Here is a 20777-nt window from a genome sequence, read left to right on the forward strand (position 1 = left end):
CTGGCGCTCCAAGTCTTCGTCGTCCTTTTTTTTCCCCCTTATGCTGAATTCTGTTCTCTCGTACCCCATTTCTTTTTGTTTCTTGTTTTTACCCCCACCAAGTTCTGTACTACCACCCCCTCCATTTTTTGATTGCTTGCGCATCAGGTTTGTCTGTTTGTTTTCGTTGTCTGAAATGAGTAAATGTATCTAGTCCGCCATCATGCTAAACTTTGTTATGTACATACCAGGATGACTTAAAATAAGCATTTATGCTTGAGTTATCTTAAAAAAACAATGCATTGTTTCTGTCATGATAACAAATTGAATAAAGTTTTGTAAACCAATGGACTGATTATAGTTGACCCTGATATGTGATTACGGGATAGTGTCACATTAATTTATTTCTACTTTCACTTGTACTTTTGTACTTAAAACAAATCACTGAAATGTAAAAGTTATTATTTTTTCCATTGTGAAGTGTCGTCAGTCTCCTCAAGGTAATGCAGTCAAACTCAACCAAAAGTTGGAGGGGCTTCTTCATACTTTCAGTGTGTGTGTGTGTGTGTGTGTGTGTGTGTGTGTGTGATTTCTTTTGACACTATGCACGTTTGTATATAACCGCCTGTGCACAAAAAGAAGAACATAATCGAATCTTATCATTCATTTTCGCTTAATTGATTGATTGGTATGCATGTTTCTAACAGTGACCGTTACCAAAGTGAGTATAGTGCGCTTCCCAAGCATAAAACGGTGCATGACTCTGGATTTGCGTCTGAGATATTGACACATCACTGTGAGAAAAAGCGTTAATGAAAAAAGAAGACTATTTATTTTCCTTGAGCATTATCTTAAAGTGGTGTGCCAAAAACTTTTAAATTCAAAAATTCAATATTTAACTTTAGGAAAAGCACTGTAGAGAGAAAACCACGCTTGTGTGTTCAGAATAGTCTCCATGTGGTATCAATATAAATGATTCAAATGTATGGAAGAGAAGCTGTTTCTGCTGGATTAATACACACACACAATTGTGCACTCACACATAAGCACGCATGCATGCTCTCACACACACACACACACACACACACACACACACACACACACACACACACACACACACACACACACACACACACACACACACACAGAAACAACAAATTCATTATGACAAAACCAAATACGAAGTCCTATTTCACAAATTTTATATCTTCTCCTTTTCACCATATACAAATACAGTCACGGAGTACATTTATAAGGCCAAATTATTAAGAAATATTATTTTCTGTGCTTGAATTACCCAGTGTGTAGCATGATCACCACGAAGGTACAATTCACAGAAGTTGAGTAATCACTTTACAAAACCCATACCAGTACCACATTGTTATGTTAAATCCTATTTATATTAACCCACACAAATAGAAGAAGATAGCTTTGTGAAGACTTTCATTTTCCAACCAAATGCTGTTCAAAGATTATTCTTTCTTTCTATATTTGGTGTTTAACGTCGTTTTCAACCGTTCAAGGTTATATCGCGACGGGGAAAGAGGGGGGGGGGATGGGATAGAGCCACTTGTTAATTGTTTCTTGTTCACAAAAGCACTAATCAAAAAATTGCTCCAGGGGCTTGCAACGTAGTACAATATACTACCTTACTGGGAGAATGCAAGTTTCCAGTACAAAGGACTTTAACATTTCTTACATACCAATCAATATGAGGCTTATATTGCGCGTATTCTGTGGGTACAGTTCTAAGCTCGGGGATTTTATTTTAATTTTATTTTATGCAATTTATATCGCGCACATATTCAAGGCACAGGGATATATTTATGCCGTGTGAGATGTAATATTGTTTTACACAATACATCACGCATTCACATCGGCCAGCAGATCGCAGCCATTTCGGCGCATATCCTGCTTTTCACGGCCTATTATTCCAAGTCACACGGGTATTTTGGTGGACATTTTTATGAAAATTTATCTATGCCTATACAATTTTGCCAGGAAAGACCCTTTTGTCAATCGTGGGATCTTTAACGTGCACACCCCAATGTAGTGTACACGAAGGGACCTCAGTTTTTCGTCTCATCCGAAAGACTTGAACCCACCACCTAGGTTAGGAAAGGGGGCAGAAAATTGCTAACGCCCTGACCCAGGGTCGAACTCGCAACCTCTCGCTTCCGAGCGCAAGTGCGTTACCACTCGGCCACTGACACGATACACCAACACGATATTAGCACTCCAGATTTTTATCTCGCAGTTTTTCTGAAGGACTTTGCATTTGAAAACTATTCTCAGACAAAATATGAGTTTAAACTGCAAGTACATGTACAGGGAGTCTGAAGGGTTCAAGTCGGATGAGATAGACTACTGTTGTGGCAATCTTTGAATTTGAAAATAATTTTTTTAAAAGAGTAAAACTCATAGTTCTTCTTCTTCTTCGCTCATGGGCTGAAACTCCCACGTTCACTCACAAATTTGCACGAGTGGATTTTTACGTGTATGACCGTTTTTACCCCACCATTCAGGCAGCCATACGCCGCTTTCGGGGGAAGCATGCAGGGTATTTTTGTGTTTCTATAACCCACCAAACTCTGACATGGGTTACAGGATCTTTTCCGTGCGCACTTGGTCTTGTGATTGCGTGTACACACGAAGGAGGATAAGGCACTAGCAGGTCTGCACATAAGCAATGACCTTGGAGATCAGAAAATTCTCCACCTTTAACCTACCAGGCGGCCGCGATTTTGACTCATGACCTTCTGAATAGGAGGCCGATGTCTTATCCACAAGAACACCGAGCCCGTCCAAACTCCTAGTAAAAACAACAACTGCAAATCTGGGAGCAAAATGTAAACGGTTACAGTTTCAACTATCCTTCCCCTTTATATCAGCATTTTTGGAAACCTAAACGAAAGAGTATTCAAGAACAACAGTCACGGATTCAGATTTAAAAAAACAAATGGTAACTATGCTTTTTGGAAATTCTTTCTTTAATTGGTGTTTAACGAAGGTTATATCGCGACAGGGAAAGGGGGGGAGATGGGATAGAGCCACTTGTTAATTGTTTCTTGTTCACAAAAGCACTAATAAAAAAAATGCTCCAGGGGCTTGCAACGTAGTACAATATACTACCTTACTGGGAGAATGCAAGTTTCCAGTACAAAGGACTTAACATTTCTTCCATACTGCTTGACTAAAATCTGTACAAACATTGACTATATAAGAAACACTTAACAAGGGTAAAAGGAGAAACAGAATCCGTTAGTCGCCTCTTACGACATGCTGGGGAGCATCGGGTAAATTCTTCCCCCTAACCCGCGGGGGGTCTTTTTGGAAATGCGCTTCAGACAAATGCCTTTATGTTACTCACAGCAAAATGCAAGAATAATTGGGGACCATATGGGATGGGGCAAATTGGGAGGGAGCAATTCGGGACACCACCATAAATATCTACCAAATATTTACAAATAGCTATCTTAGTACATGCATAACATGCTGTACCAATACACAATTTCTTTAAATAACTATGTAAGGATTATTGGCAGTCTCCCGGAGCATGTTTCACGCTATCCTGCGATCAGGACAAGCGACTGACTGTGATGTGTATGCTGTGCGGCGTGCGCTACATAAGAAACCTTTTTTTAAATTTGTATTAAATATAATCACCTGAGCCACGAATGGCTAGCTGACAGCGGCTATCTTTTACACAACAAATTCTGAACTGTGATGAACTCGTGACCGCTGATTTTTAAAGGCAAGGGGTATCATATTGTGCGCATGGCATACACATCCAAGTTGGTCGTTTGTCCCGATTGTGGGATACAGCCCGTCAGAGGCGTAGAGCGTGCTCGAGATGTTTTGAAAAACCTGACTGCAGTACAGGGATTTTTACACCTCCGGACTGCTGATAATCCTAACAGAATTATTTTCAAAAACCGTCTATTGCCTTGAAAGCAAACCTGGAATTTCTGATGCGAGTTGCCAGAAAGAAAGTTCACTAACAAGATCCAGGCCAACACCACCCCCCCCCCCCCCCATCCCCCTAAATAACACTAAGGAGTGAGGTGAGCTTAAATAACTAATTAATTAATCAATCAATAAATTCTCTGCTGAAATCCCCAACTTCGCGCATCGAAGCTATGAAAAACAGGACACTGCCACGTTTCCATTCAGCTAAACGCCACACCATTTTCAAGAGGGGATGTCTCAGGAAGAAAGATGTGACGCTCCCGATTCATATGTTTCAGAAGACAGCCCACCTGAGAAAAAGAAGAACACAATATAGAAATAATAACAACCTGTCAACCACAAATACATTAAAGTTTTTCAAACAGTTCACTAATCCGACAAACTCATGCTCGTTTCTGGTGCATTTGATAAAGCCAATTACGGGTAGATGCTAGACAACAGCAAAACCACCACCACATAACAACACAAGATTGTTTATGGTTGTTTACAGTCTCTTGAACACAGGAGTCAATCGAGACCATATATATAACAAGAAGCATAAACAGGGTTCCTGCAGGGCAGAGCTGATACAATTCAAGGAGTTTTCAAGGACATTTCCAGGACCAAATAAATGCTTTTCAAGGACATGATTTTCCCCAATTTAATGCAAAGCACCAAGCTTACCTTCAGGAAGGGAAGCAACTACAGGTGACTAGTAATAGTTAGTTCGTCTGCTTTAATTTGTTTTCACTCGATCTTTTATTCTCCCAAAATGTGTGTACTGTATTTGACGAAAAAAAAGGGGGTTGCATTTTTTTTTAAATAAGACAAGCTGCTGACGAAATGTATAGGCAACAATTTGGAAAAATCAAGTACTTTTCAATGACTATTTAACAAAACTCTATTTTCAAGCACTTTTCAAGGCCTGGAAAAGGTTTTCCAATTTTCAAGGAGTTTTCCAGGGTTCAAGGACTCTGTACGAACCCTGCATAAAAAAGCACTTCAGTTTGAAACCCAGGTTCAATGTAGTAAATGATATTGCATCAATGTTCCATCCATCCTCAGCACTTTCAAAACCAGTTTCTTCTAGGTCATACACACCTTTTCCTCGATTGATCCACAGTACATCAGATCGCTATTGTTCTTTTTATGATTTGCACCAAGGGAATGATTAACATTTCTGTCTTAGTCATATGTAACAAGCTTTAAGCAAAAGCATAATATTCTACACATTCACATATTGTAAGGTTGAAGGGGTCTATGTCGACCAAAAGAAGGTGTATTCCCCATAGCCATAGGTGTTTTCCCTGTGTACCGGGAATACAGTTGGATTTTCTGTAAAGAAGTATAATATCGTACAATCTTGCGCCAAGCGCGTGACTGCGGTTAGATAGGAGAATCTATTTAAAATCCTGAATTCGCGTGCGGCATCCAATCAAGCAAAACATGCTTCGACCGTTTATCAAAACGGATTTAGTTAAAGAAACATCTGCACCCCCACCCCCAACAGCCTGGTATTATGTTTTCCTCGCTGGTACTCTCGTCCATTGAATCACTTTCACAAGCTTGAAGTAACTCCATGGCGTCTAACGGAAGTATATTCCCTGTATATGTACAGGAAATTAACATACAGGGAATACAGCCACTGTTGGTCGACATAGACCCCTTCTAAAGTGCTGCAGTAGTTACCTTTCCCTCCAAGGACCAAGCTGTTCATCCACTGTAGGGCTGACCGGGGTTCCCCCTTAGCAGAGTGAGTGGCGAATCCTGGCTGATAAATTTCCTTTCATTTTCCATGAATGAAGAATACCAGCTGGGTTCTTTTATTCATGGACCTGTGTTCTGCAACACACACAAATCAGCCACCATCTTGTAAATATATGTAAAAGAAAGCAAGTGGCAATCTGAATAACAGAATACAAAATGATCAATCCACACAATCATACTTCAGCACTGAAAGTCCACAAAATGAAGCACTGCTAGTACATGTACTTCTCATAATTTACTGAAACTTTACTCGTCAAAACAACCATTTGTTTTATCAACTTTACTCGCATGTGGCGAGTAGATTAACATTTCTACTCACCATTTACATGATTTTTACTCGCCATGGCGAGTAATTGAAAATACTCGCCAAGAGAAAGGGAGAATGTACGTTCTGGCTCACCGATTCCGACAGACCCTAAATATTAACGCAAAATAGGCTTCTGGACTAAACTTTTACTAAAATGAAACATGCGACAAAATCAGAAAAATACTGCATAAATCCATACAAAAAAAAAATACAGTAAAGTAAGGTTGTTTTGAACCAATGCCGGGTCTGTCGGAATCAGTAACCCAGAACGTACATTCCCCCTTTCTCTGATACAACATTCTTAAGCTCAATACGCTCTCTCATTTACAAACTTTACTTCATATGTTCTTTCACTGTTAGAATTATATCTGATACATGCAATGTGACTGTCTAAACGAATAGTTAACTCTTTACAAGTGATTCTATTTTTACTTTTTCTTCCCGTCCTATTTGAATCCCCTTTTTTAAAAACTGCTTTTTCAGATCTTCTATATCGAGTGGCTTGTTATATTCAGCTCGTGTTTTTGTTTGAATACTTGCTTTCTTACTTTTGTAGTCATCAAAGTCTGTTTGTATCTGTTTGAATTCTTCGTCAGAAACTTTTGAATCTTCAAGTGCTTTACTGATAGACAGTTTTAGGCTAGACAATTTTGATGATGCAAGAGTGGAAATGGATTCGTGTTTTTCAAGCTTTTTCACAATTTTTTTCATTATAGCTGATGCTATAAATGATAAACCACCAACTGCTGCTGCGACACCACCTAGGATTAGAGAAACTGGAGTCCCTACTCCGGTAGCTAACAGAATTGTTCCCGTTACACCTGCAGCTGATGCAAGGATAGTAGAACCAGTGCTGGCATTAGAAAGGCTGTTGTAAGTTGTTGAGTACTTACGTCTAGCGCGAGAATATTTTTCTAATTCATCTTCTAGTTGTTTTTGTATATTACTAATGTGTGCCAGTCTGAATTGTTGACTTTCTGCTGCACTTTCATCAATATTAGGATAAAGCTTCACACTGCTAGTCATCTTTTTAATGCAAAATATAAAATATTTATCTTAATTCTCACTGGCCAGTGTTTCTGCTAAGCTTTGAAGCTGTTCATTGCTTAACACCTTATCTGTATAGTAGAAAGCAATCAAATCAAGATAAGTAAGATTAATACTTCTTATTTCTGTTAAATTATTTATATCTGCGTTAACAACAACATTTTGGTTTGACGTCTGTTTTTTTATTGTGTTAGAATCCTTTTGAACAGCAATAAATACTCTGACTTCTTCAACATTTAATGGTCTCCAGTTGAGATTTATTCCTCTCATTAGAACAGTGTTTGTGGTTTCTTCCCTTTTCCTGACAACTATATCAAATATCATAGTTGCATTCTGCCCTATTGGAAGCTTGGGTATAAAATCGACAATGGTGTCAGCGTCCTTTTCAACACTTTGTTTTCTGTGAATGAGATAGTTGTTCTTATGGAAAGGTTTAACTGCAACTTCTCCCCTGCTGTTAATCGCAGGAACAAGGCTAACAATTAGTGGTTTAGCATTGATTGACTTACGGAATGTGTCGTCTTTTCCAACAAGAGTGTATGGACTCACAAATTCAAACTTCATTTCCCAGTCAATCTTTTTCATAACAGGACTAAGTACCCATTTTTTATTCTGATGTTTCCACATGTAGAATGTGTCATCGACAATTGGATCAGGTACATTAACATCACGGATTTGACCTAGTTTGAGGAATCTTGGTTTCTTTTCATCGTCGATTTCCTTTCTCTTGTAATAACCAGTGTCTGTAAACTCGAATGCATACACTGCACCAACTTCAGCATTGCTCTCAAAGTCGATAGCGTCTGCTAAATCTTTCAACTCTATAGTTGAACATGCAACAGGATAAATTATTGTAGGTCCACTCGACATTTTAATACTCAATATTTTATGGAACTATTTCCAATGTAATGTTAAACAAACAATCAACTGGTTGTCCACTTTGATTTTTCAGATCAATGTGTAGGAATTCATGACACCCTTCCTCCAAGTCCTTGAACTGAAGTGTCTTAAATGTTGGCACGTGCATTTTACAAAAAGAGGCATCACTCGGTGGAAGAATTCTAAGCAGATCAGAACGCTGATCATTAAACAGATTATAGGATGTGTTAAGCTCTCTCATGTGAACAAACAGTACACTGTTAACATCCATGTCAATGGGACGTGTTCCCTTGTATATTTTTGTAATTCCAAGCATATCAAGGAGTTTGGTTGGAAACTCAACGTTTACTTCTCTAGTTTTGGGCATAGTAAGAGTAGCAATGAGACTTGCATGATTTAAACTCGCTGTAATACCTACTGGAGCAAACAATTCTTTCTCTAAAGTGCAGAAGTCATAGTAACCATCTTCTACAGAATGTGTTTTACCATTAATTCTAACCCAGTTGTTAGCCTTTTTTTTACTGATATTATACCAAGTAACCTTGTACATAATTTCATGCAGTGCAACTTTCATTCCTCCATTTTGATTGTTGATAGGGTTTGCAAGTTTAACTGGCACACCAGTCTTCACATTTGTTAGTGTGATAAACATTTTTTATTCAACAACAAAAATGATTCAGTATAAATTCAACAAAGACGTTAAATACAAAACTGGACCATATTACAATCCAAAGACTATTTCTTTCCATGAGTTGGACTTTGCTGTAACAGAAACAGAATCCATTCGCGTTAAAGTGCCTGACCCATTCCATTCTTACCTAAATCCCCCAATCAAAAATGACAGTGTTCCAAAGATGTGGAACTCTCACCCAATTCAGTTCTATCAGAATCAGTTAAACTTTGCAATATTCTGTGCAACCACAGGATGTGGAGTGTCCTATGCAGACCACATGAATAATTCAAACTTACTGACAAAGTGTGTGTACACATTTCACGTTTACTATCAGTGCAGGAGAATCTTGTCTGAACTTCAGGCACCAATGCCGCATGAAAAGAGCTGGAACCCATTCAACAATAGGATAAACATGAAAGTGTATGAGCGTCTCTGCAATGAATTCAATATAGATTTTAAGACCGACTTTAGGCAAAAGCAAGACAAAAACCATGGCATGGGAACACTATATTTATGGGGTGTCCACAGGAGGTATAATTTTGATTACTGGCCAGGTCATACATCTTTTTCTTCAAATGTGCAGGTACAGTTAGGATCAATAGAACAAGAGCACCACAATGCATGGACTACTTTTATATTAGACACCGGCAAAGGTTTCACTGGATCAGGTGTTGAAAGGATCAATGAATCTATCCGAACATATGCGTGGTGCTTGCTAGGCTCGCAGGCACAGACACGATCAAACATAATGAGAACAAGCACAGGGTTTGGTGCACAGAAACAGTTGTTATCAAATTTAGAAGATGTCATAAACTCTGCAGTTGATCTGCCTTCCAGCATCAAAAGGTATCAAGACTCTCTCCGTTATGCAAGATCAAAAGTTGACTTTGCTGTTGGTAACGGCCTTTACATGTTACCTTCTGATCTCCAGCTGCAGATTGGAACAATAACAAATTATAACAATGAAATCATTATTGCTAGTGACACCCAGCCGCTTGGAAAGGGTGAAGAACTGAATTCAGAAATCAGAACGATGCTACAGCCATATCACAATGAACAGAAACAAAGCGTGACAAGTGAAGATCGGGCTGCAGGTGAAGATCATTCTGTCACTAGGGATGATCAAGCTGTTAGTATTAGTGATGATCATGAATCGCAGAAGACTGCTCTAGTAATTGGTGGAGTGGGTGTAGGCTTACTTTTGCTTTATTCTCGTTAGCAGAACACCTGCAATTAAAACTATTAGAGTCCAGAGATGTTCAGCCATGAAACCAACAACTTTACCTGCAAAAGATAACAGCCAGCTAACAATTGAACCAATGATTCCTGGAAGTGCACCCAAAGCTTTTGCTGCTAGTTTCTTTAATAGTTCTGCAATGTGTTTGAGTTGTTTCTTTACCCATCCCGGATCAGATGGAGGTGAAGGTGGAGGTGGAGGTGGAGGTGTGACAGTGCCACCTGTGAGTGTTAACACTAATGTGCTTATTGCAAATCCTAACGCAGTTAGTATACTAGCTATTGTGATTCCCTGCTCTCTGAAAAGCGTTCTAATTCTTTCAGCAAGAGTTGTGTCTTCGTAAAGGATTCTTTGAATTGTATTTTTTATTCTGCTGACCTGTGTTCTCAGTTGTTCTCTATTGTTACTTAGAACTTCTAACCTTATGGCTTTCTCCTCCTGCAAATCTTTTAAACGCTTAGAAATTCTGTTTTTTACTTCTTGTTCTAGGTTCAAATCATCAGCATCAGCAAGTTTTTGTTTCTCTTTGTTTATATCTTCATCCAGCTGACCTAGTTTTGACAGATTATTTGCTATTTCACCTCTGATGGTTTGTAGTGATTGATTAAGGGCTTCTATTTCTCTCATAGGTAATAGTTCATGTGGAGTCTTCAGTGAAGTTTCCTCAGAAAAAGAAGTCTCTATCTCTTGTATAAGTTGATCAGCCTCATCTGCAAGTTTATTAAGATCTTGCAATGGAACAGATTCTATTTGAGTAGCAGTTGGTAGTCCTAGTTCTGCTTGTTGAAGTAAGGAAACAACATGGGAAGGTGATGACCGTATGCTAGGCACAATATCTAATTGCCTAAGTCTATTAGCAGTAAGTTTTTGTTTTAGTGAAACTTTTGATAGAAACTTAGCAGGATTAGATTTATATGTAAGTTGGACTTTTTCTCCTTTATCGCTAGTTGTATATAAATGATTTGCTTCCATTTTGAACTGGTTTGGATCTAAAACATCAGGTTCTTCTCCTAAACTTTTGTAGAAATCTCTAACTTTACCTTCCAGAAGTTCATGTCGTGCCACCTCATAATGCAGTGAATGATGGTAGGGAACCAAAGGGATTGCTTCGCTCATGTCGTCCGCTGGCTCAAATAAATCTTCAAATCCACCTTCTGCCATTTGTAACTTATTTTTTATTTTGAAAATAAAAAAAGATGGCACAATCGTTCGGTTCTGTTCTTGATCCTTACAGAAGGCTGAAAGAACCTCTCGGGGTAAAAGGAATAAGGCAAACAGTTATAGTTACAAATAATCCTTCTACTATTGATCAGAATGAAATACTTACTGTTAGGTTTCCTAATCTAGGTAAGAACGATGTTATTGTACCAGGCACTGTAAGACTATCATTCAAATTAGAATTAGAATCTGGCTCAGATGCAAATAGGACTTTGGCTTATAATGTAGGAAGAGCAATTGTGAGGAAGATTACTGTCAAACTGGAAGGGCGGGAAGTGATGTCATTGAATAATGCAGATGTTTTTTTAGTTTACGCAGATAATTGGTTGACTGACAATGAAAAGAAAAACAGAGTGTTTCAAGGGATTCAGTCAGACAATGGGATAAAAGTTAGAATAGGAGCAGGAGATAAAGCTGACAACAAAAAAGATAACGCTGTCAATGTTGCTTTTGGAAACAAATTTTGTATTCCACTTGACTTTGAACTCATAAATTCACATCCTCCCTTCTATCAAGGAGCATTGCGTGACAGGCTGTCATACGACCTGACTTTCAATAGTTATGATCGTGTTATGCTTTCACAAGACCCGGAAGCAAAGTATAAGGTGTCTGGAATTTCTTTAGAGTTTGATGTTGTAAACCATCCTGAACTGGCTAGACTTATAGAAAATCAGTACAGTTCTAAGCTGCCTATCTATTATGAAAGAGTGTTGAATCACAGTACACTTTCAAAAAGCCAGGCTGATCCAATCTGGAACATTAACTTGAATACACCAGCTAGGTCAATGAAGGGAATACTTATGTTGTTTGAGGAACCAAAAGATTCATATGAAAGGCAAATAGAAAAGTTTTACAATCCACTAATCAATAGAGTATATTGCACAATTGAAGGGCAGCCAAACCAAATATTTGCATCTGGCATGCTGCCATACCAACACTATGATGAAGCAAGAAAGTACTTTACTGGAGGAAGATTGAAAGACCCAACATCTGATCTTGTGGCTAAAGATCTACATTTACACGGTGTTGGCGTAGAAGATTTCTTGACAAATAAATATGCGTTATGGCTGGATCTCAGAACAACTGACGACAACAAACTGCATGGAAGTGGAAGGCGAATTGAAAACGGATCAGAAGGAATCACAATACAAATTGAAAAGGAAGTAGGGAGTAGTAGTAAATCAGTTAAGATCTACGTGTTTGTTGTGTCAGATGCGCAGTTAAACATCTCTGAAAGCAGATTACAGGATATTGTTTATTGAACGTGTTAAAATGAAGTATCTAGATTTTCTTCCAAAAGATCCACACTGTTCTTTGATTTGTGGGGCAACAGGTTGCGGCAAAACAAGATATGTTTTGGATTTATTACAGACTGTTTACATAAATCACTTTGAACACATAGTCATATTCTGTCCAACCATAAAGCATAACAGAACATACAAGGAGAGAAAATTCATATGGTCTGATCAAAATATATTTATTGTAAATCCTTCTGATCGTCTAAATGTTTGCTTGGAGCATTATTTCGATCTTTTTCAGAACACGCCAACACTGTTTATTATTGATGACTGTGCAGCAGAACGTGACATTGTTAGAAAGAAAAGTGCACTAGCAAAGCTTGCATTCAGTGGACGACATGCATTAATATCAGTTTGGATATTAACACAAAAATACAATGCAGTTCTGAAAGACTTTAGAGAGCAACTCAAAACAATAACATTGTTCTATTCAAAGGACCGTGACAGTTTTGAAGAGTGTCTTCGAGAAAATGATGTCATTGAAAACAAACAGGAGAGAGAAAGAATAAAGAATAATCTGAAATCTTCTAAGCACTCGAAACTGGTTTTAAAAACTGATCAACCAGTTCAGTATGTATGTTTGTAGAAATCCTTGCTAAGTTCTTACCAAGTTCTTACTCAAGTTCTTGTCAAGTTCTTACTCAAGTTCTTGTCAAGTTTTTACTAAGTTCTTGTTAAGTTCTTACTCAAGTTCTTGTCAAGTTCTTGTTAAGTTCCTACCTAAGTTCTTACTCAAGTTCCTACCTAAGTTCTTGTTAAGTTCCTACCTAAGTTCTTACTCAAGTTTAATTACTAGATTTTTATTTTATTCTGCATCAAAATAAAATGAACTGTGATGAATTGCTGATGCAGACTGCTACAGATATTGAAATCTGTGACAGTAGGACTATACCTGATAAAAAAGAAAGATTGTATTCACTTGCTGTTTGTGGAAAAACAAAACACTACCTTGGGCAGCAGTTAACTGTGGAAGAAGTACAACATCTTTCCTCAGAAGATATAGAAAAGTATCATGGACGGTATGAATCAGTGCTTGGTTCTAAGATGGTTAGAAGTATTGGACAGACTGTTATAGGTTTGTACACAAAGATTTTTGGACATTTTACACCTCTCGACTCGGAGGAAGACTTAACACATGATCTAACTCATGACCCTGTTGTTTCCAAGTCCCTCGAATCTCTTGCCTGTGGCCTGTATTATCGATTTGGTGCTTTATTAGTACCATTTGTTGCTGGATTAATTACTTTCAAACACATTAATTTTCAGAATAAAAAAGATGACAGATCAGTTGAAGCAGACAGTGGAGCAGACGAAAATACCAGAAGTGAACACAGTGACAAAGAAACCTGGTAGAGTAGAAGCAGGAAAAAAACTAGCCGAATGGAACAGACAAAAAAAGTTAAATCAAAAGGCAAAGCAGAACATTATGTCTGAAGTTGAGCAGACACCAAACATTCCTGAAGTGACTAAGGTCACACAAACTGATCAAGAATTAAAATCTTCATTTCTATCATACAGAAAAGTAGCTGTAGCAGCTGTTGTTGGAGGAGGTGGATACTTGCTTTACAAACTTTGGCAAGGCAAATATAAAGTGTCAGAAAAACCAAAATCAGAAACACCAAAATCAGAAACACCAAAACCAACAAACAAAGCAGTACAAACAATAACAAAGCCCACAGTAGTACCTGCAGTGGATTCATTTCATATGGAATAATTTTAATATTTTAATTTTGATAACATAAAAATGAGTTCTGAAAAGACAATAGTTAATCTAGTTTATCACGCTGCAGTGATTGGAGGCTTGAGTGTAGGTTACACAATGCTGGGTAAAAGTCTCCTCAGAATGAAACCAGCCGACTTGGGAAAGTTAGACTTCGAAGACGGTGCTAAACTAATTGGTGTTGTGACAGCTTCCTTTGCAACAAAAGACTTTTTGGTGAAGCAAGGAATTATTCCAGAAAATATAAACATGTAAGACAATAAAATGGCTAGCTTGGTTATGATGGTGGGAGGTGCGATTGTAAATGCGCTTGCATTTTCTGGCAGCAACTATTTGTTTTCTAAACTGCAAAATGGTGAAGAGAGGGAAAGGCACAACAAAGCCATGGAACAACTGGCGAAAGCACAGGATGAATACGAGAAGAAACGAATTGCGCAGTTAGACTTTATGAATGATAAACTCAGGCAGCAAGGACATGCAAACAAAACCTTTGCCAATGTTGATGCAGCCATTCAAGAATACTATCTTGTAACTGGAAAGAAAATGAAGACAAGTGCTCCTCCAAAACTGGGTGACTTTTATCAGCCTTCAGAAGAGCAGAAGGTGGGCGAGATTGTTTTCATTGTTATTGGTATGGCTGTTGTTTACTTTATTGCGCGTGCTGTCAAATCTTAATATTCTGTCATTTAAAAAACCATGAGTGATGCTTTGTTATCTAAAATATATTATTCCCCAAAAGGATACTGGAAAGGAAGAACTGCTATTGACAAGCTCAGTGACGCAGCAGGTGTTTCTCAAGATATAGCAAAGAAATGGTTGTCAAAGCAGGCAGTTTGGCAGATCTATTTACCTGCACCAAGAAAAATTACACGACCACACTTTGTTAACATTAAACCGAATGACACTCATCAAATAGACCTGCTGTATTTACCGCATGACACAGTCAGAAGGAAGAAATATAAGTATGCACTGACTGTAGTTGATGTTGCAACAAGATACAAAGATGCTGAACCGTTGACAGAGAAAAGTGCTATAGCTACAGCTGTTGCCCTGCAAGAAATTTACAGACGTGGACCACTAAAGTATCCCAGAATGATTCAGTGCGATGATGGTAAGGAGTTTAAAGGAGCTGTCAACCAGCTTCTTTTAAAACATCATGTTACAGTGAAGAGAGGTATTCCAGGAAACCACAGGTCACAGGCTATTGTTGAGAGCTTTAACAAACAGTTGGCAGAAAAACTGTTTTCATATCAGTACCATCAGGAATTTTTGGACACAGAAAGTAAATTGCGTAACACTGAATGGGTCAAAAGATTACCATCAGTACTTAGAGCAATGAATCTGGAGGTATTTAAAGCTACAGGGTTAAGACCAGTTGATGCAATCAAACAGAAAACAATACCTGTTGCTCCAAAGTCAACAACACCAGTGGCATTACTACCTTTCAATCAGAAAGTCAGATATTTATATGCACCCGGTGAAGCTGAGGGTGACAGCAGGAAGCGTGCAACGGATCCAATCTGGAGTATTGACATTCATGAAATCAAGAGAGTAGTAGAGACAAATCCACCTATATATTACTTGAGAGAACCAGCACCGCAAAGAGCCTTTGTAAAAGAGGAATTACAATTAGTTCCACGTGGTACAAATGTTAAATGATTTTTTATTTCAGATTTTATAGTGTTAACAAAAATGGAAGCTCTGAGAAAGAATTCTAAGCAACTTCATTTTTTTAATTTATATTTTTATTTTGAGTTATAAAATCAAACTCACAGCGATGGAAGACTCTGTATTAGAATCTTTATCGACAGTATTTGACACCGTTGAATTACAAGTAACGGATCCTCAAAATGTGCAGTCCAGTGTGCAAGACGCCATTGAACAAATTCCAAACAATTTGTTGATTGAACCTCCAGTAAAAGTGCAGATAGTCAGTTTAATAAAATACAAAACAATCAGTGATGAGGTGCTAGAAGTTCATGTTTCAACCAGACAACTAGCACTTAATTCTATGGCAGAATTGAATGGAAACTGGGCAGATGAAATGATGAAACGGTTTGAGCAAGCTGCAGAGGATGCAAAGATGAAAGGATCCGGATGGTCAGAAGGTGAAATTTTAAAAATAGAATTGAAGCTAAGTAAATTTGCCCCCATCAGAGGTAGAAGTTACATACCTTTACCTCCTGCTCTTGTCAAAAAACGTGCTGTGCTGAACATAAAGAATGATGATGACAAATGTTTTATGTGGTGTGTTCTGGCAAGACTGTACAGTGTAAAGAAAAATGCAGAAAGAGTGTCGAACTATCATGCATACAGAAATAAACTAAACTTTACTGGTATTGAATTTCCTGTCAGCATTACAAGCATTGACAAATTTGAACAGCAAAACAAACCCATCACCGTAAATGTTTACACGTGGGATGAGGAAGATGAACTGAAACCAGTCAGAATATCAAAGAACTCACCAACGATTGGTGATTGTGATACTAACCATGTTGACATGTTACTAATGACTGATGGTGTAACATATCATTACACTTTGATTCGTACAATGAGTAGACTGATGGCGAGCACAAGCAATCACAATAGTAAACAAGACTTTTGTAGGCGATGTCTCTTGCGTATTCCATCAATTCATGCAGCACTTATACACAAGCAACATTGTAAGAGCGTTGATGATGCGGTCGTGAAGTTAACAACACCGCCGCCAGACAGCAAAGTGTATTTTAAGAATGTATGCAAACTACAGAAAAGTCCTTATGTTGTTTATGCTGACTTTGAATCTATCATTGTGCCATATGAAGGACCTTTACCAAAAGACCTACCTAAAACAGTAACTCTAAGTAATCATCAAGTCTGTTCATATGCATTTATTGTTGTTAGTTCAGATGGTAAACATTCTAAACCGCAATTGTACAGAGGACCTAATGCAGCAAAGAACTTCTTACAGCAAATGAACCAAGTGCGAAATGACTGCTCCAAACAACTGAATCTTTCAGACATTGTTATGAAACCTGAAGACCAAGAACAGTTTAACTCTACCACACAGTGTTGGATATGCGAACAAAGTCTAACACCAAACACAGACAATCCAATAGTAAGAGATCATGATCATGTAAGTGGGCAGTTCCGAGGAGCAGCACACAGCAAATGTAATCTACAATTAAAGTTTGATCCTAAGACTTGGAAGCTTCCAATCTTCTTCCATAACTTGCGCGGTTATGATTCACATCTGATCATGCAGGCAGTAACTGATGAATACAAAGCAAGATGCATTGCGCAGTCTTCAGAAAAGTACATGGCCTTTACTCTGAATAGTTTATACTTCTACGATTCTGCTCAACATCTGATGGGAACACTTGAGTCTTTATCTTCATCACTAACTGCTTTCCCAATCACATGTAAGTACTTTGACAGTGACTTAGTTAGAAAGGGAGTCTATCCATATGAATACATGGATTCGTGGGAGAGGTTTGATGAAGATGAGTTACCACCAAAGGATGCTTACTTCTCACGGCTGAAGGGTAAAGGTATAAGTGACGAAGACTATGAACACGCTAAGACTGCATGGAATAAATTAGGATGTAATACAATGGGTGATTATCATGATCAATATTTGTTGGCTGATGTTTGTTTACTTGCAGATATATTTGAGAATTACAGAAGAACATGTATGAAGCACTACAATCTAGATCCTTCACATTACATATCTGCACCAGGCATGAGCTGGGATGCATTTCTTAGATTTACAGGAGTAAAGATTGACTTGCTATCAGATCTACCTACACTTCAGATGATTGAAAATGGACTACGTGGAGGAATCAGTATGGCTTCACACAATTACTGCAAAGCCAACAACAAATACTTGGACGACTTTGATCCTATGAAACCTTCTAATTACATCATGTATCTAGATGCAAACAATTTGTATGGTTGGGCAATGTGTCAGACGCTTCCACTTCGGAACTTTAAGATCTATTCAGGGCCATTTTCACAATGTGTTGTGATGACAATATTAAAAGCAGGCCCAGACAGTCGAAAGGGATGGATACTAGAAGTTGACTTAGACTATCCACTATCACTTCATGATCTACATAATGATTATCCTTTAGCGGCTGAGAGGTTAAAAGTAAACCCAAGAGAACCTCCAAAGCTGGTGCCCAATCTGTTTCACAAAAAGAAGTATGTGTGTCACTACAGACTGTTACAGTTTTACATTAGACATGGATTAATTTTGAAGGCTGTTCATCGTATAATTTTATTTGATCAAGAACAGTTTATGAAACCTTACATCATGAAAAACACAGAACTGAGAACCAAAGCCGCTGATGCATCAGAGAAAGACTTTTTTAAACTGATGAACAACAGTTGCTTTGGTAAGACAATGGAAAACCCACACAAGAGAAAGGATGTTAGACTTGTTACAAGAGAAAATGAGGCCATCAAGCTGACATCCAAACCACAGTATCAAGACTTTAAATACTTTCATGAACAGCTGTATGGTATCTTAATGAAAAAACTTGTAGTCAAGCTTGACAAACCAGTATTCATAGGCTTTACTGTGCTAGAGTTGTCAAAACTGTTGATGCTTGAGTTTTTGTATGATTATTTGAAACCAAGATATCCCAAATCGAGAGTACTTTACACAGACACAGATTCATTCTTACTTGACATTCCAGCGGATGACATTTACAAAGATCTAGAAGCTGAAAGTCCTGCAGTAAAAGGAAAAGATTCTTTTTATGACACTTGCGACTACCCTAAAGAATCACCATTGCACTCAAATGTTAACAAGAAGGTTATTGGAAAGATGAAAGATGAAATGAATGGGAAGATAATTAAGGAGTATGTTGGATTGCGTGCAAAGATGTACAGTGTTGCAAGTGAGAAAGGGGTGGTTAAAAAAGCAAAGGGTGTAAGCAAACAGGTTGTAAAGTCGAGCATATCGCATGATAACTACAAGGAAGCACTGTTTCAGAAGCGAGTGTTTCACCATGACAACCCTAAGATCAGTTCCGCGCTTCATCAGATCAACACAACTATTGTAAACAAGAAATCTTTAGATGCTAATGACACAAAGCGCGTTTATTCATCACCAGAATATTCTTATGCAATTGGGCACTGGAGAACAAATAGTCTGAGTGTGTAATAAGAATTTTTGTCAATCGGGAAAACCCGCTATGACAGCTTTGTTTTGACTGCAGCGGGGAAGTGTTTGTGAAAGGGGAGTAGGCTTTGTTGAGTTTCAAAGCAGCCACCAAGTACACTTTTCAAAGCTTGATTCAATAAACAAGTTTTAATATTCATGAACCACGTGATACACCAGAACCAATCGTGGTGGAACAATATTAAACAAGTCATTTGCATAAAGTGCACTCGGTGGCCGCCTGAAAAGGCAGCCTAAATATTGAAGCGTTGTGAAGCGAAGCGTTGAAACAGAGTGACCCAAGCCGCCGGTTTACCAGCAAGACCTACCGTTCACGCGTGAACGGTACTATTTTTAGAATCCTAGAATTCTTGAGAATTTCGGAGCTGGCTTGTTTCTGGTACACATACAGGCAAAATTGGTCATCACTGAGTTTGTGTAACACAGGAAGTTGTGAAATACGTCACGGCAAAATTGTTACCAAAAACATCGTATTGTGCAGGGTCAACTGCAACAAACTCAAACCGAGCCATTCATTCCTTCTTGTATTTGAGCGACTTATATACCAACATTTTTATGTCTTATTTTCAGCACAGGTGTAGGAAAAATCATAAAACAAAATGTTATTTATTTTCTAATTTAACATTTTTTTTACAAATATGACCATGGTCTTTTAAACATACAGTGACATTAAACATTGTTATGTTAAAAAAAAGAAAAAAGAAAGAAAGCTTTTGCGCACAAATCAGAAATACAGGCCAAACCGTGAGTTTCTGTGGCAAAGCGCGACAGAGGAAATTGCACTGGTTTTATTTTTAGATCAGTGGGAAATTTTCAAGAACAGACGCTTGCATTTGGATGTGTCCAATGATAGTAGGTTTGGTTGTGATCAATCAGAATAATGTAGGCAGGGATGTCGTTAGGCGTCGGACATATAACGATGAAAATCCCCAAATGTCCGATTCACATTGTCGCATGTCGGTCAGATGTCCTATCGTTTTAGCCTGAGCGTGGTCATTGTCCGATATGTACTCCATTCCTTCAGACAGCGCGATATTCGTTAATTTTCATTTCAAGATACAAATCTTCTAAAAGACCGAACGCTCTCGTGTTCAGCTGACACTGAAGTTGCCAGTGCCGCGTGTGGATATTTTCTTTTGTCGGGAATTCCCGAACCGTCTGGTGCAGCCACAGAGTCTGAGATGCAGCGCTGATCTAAACTGAATAGTGCATGCTACAGGAGTACGGGAGACAACTCCAACTGACTAAATTTGTCGTCTGCTTTTGTTTTCGATACGAGACGATTATTTAGCTTGAACACCTGCAACGGCTCGTAATTTCCGTGGTTGTATAAGAGAAAGGGAGAATGTACGTTCTGGGTTACTGATTCCGACAGACCCGGCATTGGTTCAAAACAACCTTACTTTACTGTATTTTTTTTTTGTATGGATTTATGCAGTATTTTTCTGATTTTGTCGCATGTTTCATTTTAGTAAAAGTTTAGTCCAGAAGCCTATTTTGCGTTAATATTTAGGGTCTGTCGGAATCGGTGAGCCAG

At 38.2% G+C, this 20777-nt stretch overlaps 1 protein-coding gene and 1 long non-coding RNA gene across 2 annotated transcripts in view; one reads left to right on the plus strand and one right to left on the minus strand.

Annotated features, from left to right (window-relative positions):
- The window catches only part of LOC138958117 (voltage-dependent calcium channel gamma-5 subunit-like), a 121328-nt gene that overhangs the window by 21495 nt on the left and 79056 nt on the right, over positions 1 to 20777 (plus strand). The window contains exon 2 of the mRNA XM_070329187.1: positions 14884 to 14888. Within this exon, the coding sequence (XP_070185288.1) occupies positions 14884 to 14888 (5 nt within the window). The remainder of the gene's footprint in view (positions 1 to 14883; positions 14889 to 20777) is intronic.
- Positions 1165 to 6016, minus strand: LOC138958126 (uncharacterized). The gene is made up of 2 exons (XR_011453314.1): positions 5617 to 6016; positions 1165 to 4238 (listed from the first exon to the last, which is right to left on the minus strand). It is a non-coding gene; the product is annotated as an uncharacterized lncRNA (long non-coding RNA).

This window comes from Littorina saxatilis, linkage group LG2, assembly GCF_037325665.1.
Source record: "Littorina saxatilis isolate snail1 linkage group LG2, US_GU_Lsax_2.0, whole genome shotgun sequence".
Lineage (NCBI taxonomy): Eukaryota > Metazoa > Mollusca > Gastropoda > Littorinimorpha > Littorinidae > Littorina > Littorina saxatilis.